The sequence below is a fragment of the Mesoplodon mirus genome (genome assembly GCF_964341445.2).
Source record: "Mesoplodon mirus genome assembly, chromosome: 13".
In the NCBI taxonomy this organism is placed as follows: domain Eukaryota; kingdom Metazoa; phylum Chordata; class Mammalia; order Artiodactyla; family Ziphiidae; genus Mesoplodon; species Mesoplodon mirus.
Window position 1 is genome coordinate 12,460,227 of NC_138989.1, and position 7,711 is coordinate 12,467,937.

A 7,711-nucleotide genomic window follows, 5' to 3' on the forward strand; every position below is an offset into this window, starting at 1 on the left:
ATTCTCCTCCGAAGAATCCTGAGAGTCCCTTCACCCATCTGCATCTTCCAGATTTTCTAGTCTGGAGGGTCATAGGGGCAGTTCTCGGATTGGAAAAAAAAAAAAAAAGGAGCTAAAATTCCCTGCCGGAGGCCCCCATCCCCGACCCCGCCGACCCCTTAGAGTCGCCATTGCGCGTTAAATCGCTAGAAACTAACCCCTGCAGGAAAGTAATTTTGACAAAGGAAGCAGACAAAAATAAGTTTCCTTCTGGAAAACCCCCTGTGAGGGTCTTTCGGGCGGAGGCGCGGTGTGCCGGGAACAGCCGAGACTAAGGGCCGACCCCCTAATCCTCTCCCCGCCTCCATCAAGGTTTCTAGCGGCGCTGAGGGCGCTTAAGGGTCTGGCGGCCTATCTCAGATGGGGGTGGGGTTGTGCGTCGGGTGTGCTCGTATCCGCAGCCTACAGGTGCGGAGTCAGACCTGAAAGTAGGCAAGTTGGGTTGGATCCGGCCCTCTCATGAGATTTTGAATCGACCCACCTCCCCCAAACCAAACAATAGCTTCGGAACATTTTTTGAATAATGCAGGAGAAAACCTCCCCCGGCGCTCCACGCCTCCGCGAGGGTCTCCCGCGACCCCTGAAGCCAGAGACCCAAGCGGCCGGTCGCCTTCAGGCGTCCCAGCGCCCCGCGCTCCTCTTCTCCCAACCCGCGCGCCCCCTCACTGCCGGCGCCGCTAGGGTTAAAAGTTACCTCTTGGTTTCTTCTGCCTGCAGCCCCCCCCCCGGGGCCGGATGATGTAACCCCCCTCCCCGCGCCCTCCCCGCCCCCTCCACCATGTGACACTTTAATTAATAATAGCGCCGTCAGCACAACAAACGCACAACACAAGGAGAAACTTGGTGTCCAGGGGAGGCCCCCGGCGACTGGAGCGCGGCGGAGGCAGGCGCAGAGGCCGAGGCAGAGGAGGCGAGGGGCGGCCGACGCGGGGAGGGAGCGAGGCGAGCGGTCATGTGCCCGTGCCCCCTGCACCGCGGCCGCGGCCCGCCGGCGGTGTGCGCCTGCAGCGCGGGCCGCCTGGGTCTGCGCTCGTCCGCCGCGCAGCTCACGGCCGCCCGGCTCAAGGCTCTCGGCGACGAGCTGCACCAGCGCACCATGTGGCGGCGCCGCGCGCGGAGCCGGAGGGCGCCGGCGCCCAGCGCGCTCCCCACCTACTGGCCCTGGCTGTGCGCGGCCGCGCAGGTGGCGGCGCTGGCGGCCTGGCTGCTCGGCAGGCGGAACTTGTAGGAACGCGGGGCTTCTTGGTGGGGCCGGAGCCGAGACCCAGCCGGAGCGAGCAACAGGTACGCGAACGAGCGAGCGAGCGCCAGCGCGCGGTGTCTGGGGACTGAAGACTTGCGGCTGGCTTGGGAGCGGGAGAGCCTCAAGTTTGGCGTTCTTCTCTTCCCATCTCCTTCTTCCTCCGCAAGGATCTCGGTCCCCCTCCTAGGCAGTCCCCACCTCTCCTTCCAAGTACCGGCTCCACCGTTTCTGCCCCTTCTTTCCGAGTCCTTAAGCGCATCTTGCCACTCTCTCCATCGGGGTGGCTTTGGGAGGACTTTAGCCTCCGTAAGCCCCACCAGCGGCTCAAGCAAACACACAGTATAAGTAAAAACTGGGCTTGCTCTGAGAACAGTTACAGGCCAAGCCAAAGAATTACAATCTATCGCGGTTTCAAGACGAGTCCTCAGTCCTCTTTCAGATGCCTGCCACTCCAGAGTCGCCACCGTTTCCATCACCGCCGCTCCAAACCCCCTTCTCCTTAAGTGTCACTTCTCCGGTTTCTGTTGCCCGTCTCCCGGCGCCCCGAGCACTTCTCGCGACTTCCTCCCCCTCCTGGTTTCTGGCCGGCTCTGTCTTTCTCCCTACCTAAGTTTTCCTCCGCTCTGGCAACTTCATCTCCCCTCCAGCGAGGTGTCCCGTTTGAGGAGCTTGGCCTCCTCTTCACCAGACGGAGGAACTGAGATGAAGAAGATGCCTCCAAGTGAGCTGGGATCGGAGGCTCTCAGGGAAACTCCAAGGGGAAGCCTTAATGAAAGAGCATCAATTGAGCTCTTTCTGGGTGTTAGGCCTTGTTGAAGGAGGAGGTGTTTGAGAGCCTGCAGTATGCTAGGCACTGCGCGGCGGGGGTCGGGGGTGAGTATGGAGCGCTTAGTGTGTCTGGTACCAGTAGGAGAAAGGTACTGAGCACCTACTGTGCGCTGGGCCCTTGGGATTGGGGAATTACTGAGCACCAGCTGTGCGCCTGGCACTGTGCTAGGCGCTTTAGGGGAGCAAACGTGTAAGGATCGTCTTTTCAGATTCTGGAATAGAGAGGAGAGCTGCATGAGTGCGAGTGGAGAGAATCAGGCTGAGCCCACCAAAGGTGGGTCTAGGGCCGGAAGGTGAAGGTCGAAGGTGAGAAGGCCAGCCTCAGGATGCCATGGCCCATAGAAACCGAGCGCTCGGGTCGCGGCTGAGCCCCGCGGTGCGCCAACACCCTGGGAAGCTGGCGCGGCGCCCGCAGGGAGAGGCGGCAGCCGGAGCGTGGGGGGTGGCAGCGCCCGGGGAGATGCGGGGGTGCGCGGGGTGTGAGCCGGGAGCGCGGGCGACAGATGTGTCGTGGGCCGGCGCAGCCCGGGCGCTGGCGAAGAGAGGTGCGCGCTTCGGGACGCTCTCTGCCCGGCTCGGAGGTCCCATCCGATTCTCCACCTCCCGGAAGAGAGGCCCGGGGCTGCTCTCGGCCGCAGAAGCCCAGGCTGGGGCCGCCGAATCCTAGAGGCAGGACCAAAATTTTGGACGGGGGCACGGGGAGGTGGGGCAGAAAAAGGGAGCCAAGCAAGAGACGGGAAGCCCAAAGTGTGTAATTTAGGGAAAGGCGGAATGAAGGTGGGAAAGGAGGCAAAGAAAAAACGGGCGGCGAGACGAGGAAAGAAAGGCGGGGGAGCTGGAGAAAGAGAGAGTTTCTGGAGGACAAGATAGTGGGAACGTGGATTAGAAAGATGGGAAGCGAGAGGAATCCAGTAGAAACGGGGAGGAGGGCTAGGACACCGCTTCCTCCAGGCTTGGAGACCAGGCGAGGCTGGGGAAGCGCTGCCTTCTCGGGACTAGACGGTGCAGGATGCTGGGCGTCCCACCCAGGGGGCGGAGAACGCCCAGCCAGAGCCCGACTGGCGCGCGTCGGGGCCGGGGGTGCTCACGGGGCCCTCAGGAGGAGGCTGCCGCCCTGGAGGTGGCCCGAAACCTCCGCGAGGGCGCGCGGGGCGAACGCAGCGCGCCTCTCTGAGCTCAGGCGCGGGGAAGGACCCACGCGACAAGGAAGGGGTACGGGGAGGAGTTTTCGCCGGTGCGGCGTCAGCGGATAATTGTCGTCGCAGTTTATTTCCCCTTCCTGAGTCTGATTCTGCCCCAGAGCCCCGTGCTACGCCCCGACTCCAGGCCACCTCCTCAGCATACCCCTGGGTTCTCCTCCATCCTGCTGTGTCCCGTCCGGGCGTCCCCAGCAGTCACACCCTCTAGGGTCCTCCCGCCTCGGGTGCCCTGACCCCAGGATGCCCGGCACGGCTTTCCTGCCGCGCTGCACCTCACTCCCTCGGATCGCCGGTAGAATGGTATTGAACAGAATGTATACCACTACCATCCCGGGGTTCGCCTTGCTGGATCTCCCAGGCTCGGCCCCTATCACAAGGACTTGGCTTCTCTCGCTGCTACCTCCAACTCGGGCCTTTCTTGTGCTTTTGGCTTAACCGGGGGAAACCCATTTTTCCCCAGCCTTCGGTAAGTTATCAAGACGTGAAAGGAAACCTCCTGGAGAAAGATAGTTTGTTGAGTTCTGTGTGTGGTCCTCTCCACATTTCCTACCCCAGAAGAGAAATGGGAATGCTCACAGGGTGCCTTATTTGTTTCAGGGAGGCCTGAATCAGCCATCTAGGGCAGACCATTCTCTTAGGTTAAAGGTGAGCTTAGCTATATGCACGACAGCAGTTTCAACAAGCTTGTTTTGAGCCTCTACTGTGAGCCAGCAATAGTTTTCTCAGAAGTCATCATTAAACAAACAAACAAAAATTCAACCTCCCCTCTGAGACTCAGTTTTCCCATATGTAAAATGGGGACAATAATAGTACTTAAATGCACAGCTGTTGTCAAGAGGGTAAAATGAAGTCATTTACAGAGAGCTCTAGAACAGTGCCTGGCACATAAGAAGTGAATATAAATGTGAGCTATCATGACTATGATTGTGCATTTAATATCTTTCTTTCCTAAAGCAGACAACACTTTGCCATTGTCATTGCTGGTGATTCCAGAGTATTCTTACTTGCCATTTTGGGGAATCAAGGCCACATGGGCCAGGATAGTATAGGGGTTAAGAGCATGGGTTTAGGGATCAGATGAAACTGGATTTAAGTCCCAGCCCAAGAACTTTCTGGCAGTGTGACCTTGGATAAGAACCATAACCTCTCTGAGCCTTTATCTGTAAACCGGAGCTGTATCTCTATCAGGATTGTTGGGAGGTTGATAGGAGAGCATCTATTTCACGTGCCCAGTGCAGTGCCTGGCACTTAGTTCAGTTGTCAGAGGATGCTATGAAATGGTTAATGCCATTCAAAGGGGAAACTGAGGCAGAGAGAGTCCACCTGAGTTGTCCCAAAGGATCGATCAATGGCAAAGTCAGAACTGGCATTGGAGTTTCTGCCTTTGAGGGCCTGCAGCACACAGCCCGTCAGATGACTTGAGGGATGCAGGGGAGGAGATGATACCAGGACGGCAAGCAGAAGGGGTGGTGAGCCTTGAATTCCTGCACTAGAGAGATTCCCTTTCTGAGGGAGCCTCGGGGGAAGCTCCTTGGAGGCTGGGGAGGCTGGGCGGAGAATGGGTGTGATTTAACCAGTCACTGCTCCAAGATACAGGAGAGGGAACAAAAGATGCTTTATGGTGAGCACTGGCTGGTGGAAGTGTGGGAGGGAGGAGAAGTGTCACTTGCCTTGGGTGGGGGGGGGGAGGGAAAGAGAAGGAGGAGGATTCCGGCTGGGGTGGGCAGAACCTTGCCTTAGGACTAAGGAGGGGGGAGAAAGGGGTACTCTGCGCACCCAAGAGGCGACGTGGTCAGCAGCAAGGAAGATAATGGGCCAGCAGGAGCCTGCTTTAATGAATTAATGACGGTCTGGCCTGCCCGCCAGACATGCTAACTGGTTCTTGGCAGGTATTTTGGGGATTAAGTGGTTAAACCTGGAGGCGCATCCCTCAGGCCTCCCTCCCAGACTGCTGCACCCCTGCCAGGATTACTTTTAGAGGTTGAAAGCCTAGGCAAGGAAGGAAAGGAGTGAGTGGAGGAGGAGACAGATGTTGGGGAGGAAACCCCCGCCGCCCCCCCCGCCCCCCAGGGAAACGGCCAGATGTGCAGGACGGTGGCAGCCTTCCTGCCACATGGTCGCTGTCTGGAGTCACTCTCTTGCCTACTGAGAGGCCAGGATTCAAGTGACTGAGCTGTGGATGTAAAAACAGCCGCACCCGGGAATAATTCTGGTTTTTTGTGACCGCCTGGAGGGGTGGGATAGGGAGGGTGGGAGGGAGACGCAAAAGGGAGGGGATATGGGAACATATGTATATGTATAACTGATTAAATTTGTTATAAAGCAAAAAAAAAATTAAAAAAAACTGTAGGCCCTGGAGGCCAACAGAAGTCAAAAAAAAAAAAAAAAAAAGAAAAGTCAGCTTTTCAGACCTACATTGGGGGTGGGAGGAGTGGAGTGGGGGCTTCTGTCTCCCTTCTGGTCATCACTGTGTGTGACAGGATTTCATGGTAACAGTGAGCTGCCCCACACTGTCCCTAGCCCATGGCAGCTTGCTTGTCACATAGTAGATACAAAATAACTATGGTGAATACATGAATCATTCAGAAACTGTGCACGATGAGCATTAGTGTTTCCTAAATTTGGCTTCTTTCACTTTTTCACCTATTAATTATTGAGTTCCTACTGTGTGCAGGGCATGGTGGACACAGGAAGGACCAAGACATAGAAGCCCCTGCTCTCATGGAGCCTACATTTTAGTGGGAAGAGACAGATGATAAATCAGTAAAGATTGTTCTGGTTACAACTGCTGTGTAACCAATTACTCCAAAACTTAGTGGCTTAAAACAACTATTCAATTAGGCTCATACATTCTGTGGGTTAGAAATTCAGACAAAGCATAGCAGGGGTGACTTGTCTCAGTTCCAGGCTGACTGGGGGCTCGAGTCATGGTGATGGGATCTTCATTTATAGGCCTGGCTGTTGATGCTGGGTGCCAGCTGGGACTGCCAATCAGAGCATCTACACTCAGTCTCCTCTTGTGGCTTGGGCTTCCCCACAACATGGCAGCCTCACAGTAGATGGATTCTGACCTGGTATCTTAGAGCTCCAAAGGCAAGTGTCTCTGAGGGTCAGATGGAAGCTGCTTTGCCTTTTTTGACCCAGCTTCAGAAATCACTTTGGTTAACAGCAGATCACAAGCCAGCCCAGATTTAAGGGGAGTGGAATTAGACGCTACCCCATGGGGGAGTGGCAAGGTTCTAGAACAGCAAATGGGAGAGAAGATATTGTTGTGGCCATCTTTGGATTATGCAGTCTAACACAGAATTCCAGAAAGTGTTCAGGGCTCTGAAGGTAACACACGAAGATAATGTACAGGCATACCTCGGAGACATTGTGGGTTTGGTTAGACCCCTGCAATAAGGCGAGTCACAAATTTTTTGGTTTCCCAGTGCATATAAAAGTTATGTTTACATTATACTGTAGTCTATTAAGTGTGCAGTAGTATTACATCTTTAAAAACAATGCACACACCTCAATTTAAAAATACTTTATTGCTAAAAAATGCTAACTATCATCTAAACCTTCCATAAGTCATAATCTTTTTGCAATAATCACATCAAAGATCACAGATGACCGTAACAAATATAATAATGATGAAAGATTTGAAATATTGGGAGAACTACCCAAATGTGACACAGAGACACGAAGTGAGCAAATGCTGTTGGAAAGAAAAATGGCATCAATAGACTTGCTTGACACAGAGTTGCCACAAACTTTCAATTTGTAGAAAATGCAAATATCTCCGAGGTATGCCTTTCATAGCGAGAGCCTGGGGCGCTCCTTACCTGCAGTGGTTGGAGATGGCCACTTTGAGAAGGAACCAAGGAAACAATGATGTGAGAGACGAAAAGGAGCCAACCACGGAAGTACCTGGAAGCAAGGTGTTCTGGGGAGGTGAGACTTTGCACTGTGTGTTTGAGGAAGAGGAAAACGAGCAGTGGGCTAAGACCACATGAACTTGGGGGAGAGGAAGTCAGAGGGCAGGCAGGGGCTAGATCAGGCCCATGGTAGGGAGGTTGAGTTTTGTTGTCAAGGGATTCACAAGTGCTGACAGTACATGAAGAGGTGCTTTATAAGAGGAGAATTAGATGTGATGCAATAAATTACTAATCCTCATGCATTTGCAAATATGAATTGAGCACCAGCTCAGGGCTAGGCGCCAGGATTCAGGGATGCAGAGATGAGTAAGTCCCAGAACCTGGCCTCAGATGCTCCTAGACCTCAGGGGCAGGAGACCCCGGCTCTGACCCCCACCACAGCCTACTCTCACTGGAGGAGACCTCTCACCAAGGTCTGAGAGATTCTGGCCCCTGTGGCAGCTCACTGATGCCCAGCCCTCAGTGCCCTCAGAAGGTTGTGG

The 7,711-nt window shown here is 54.9% G+C and overlaps 1 protein-coding gene across 1 annotated transcript; it reads left to right on the plus strand.

Moving 5' to 3' along the window:
* Positions 1-991: 991 nt before the first annotated feature.
* HRK (harakiri, BCL2 interacting protein) lies at positions 992-1,267 on the plus strand (the record flags this gene model as incomplete). Its single annotated transcript, XM_082641020.1, has 1 exon — positions 992-1,267. One exon carries the CDS (start codon positions 992-994, stop codon positions 1,265-1,267), a length of 276 nt encoding a protein of 91 aa, XP_082497146.1.
* Between the last annotated feature and the right edge of the window lie 6,444 nt (positions 1,268-7,711).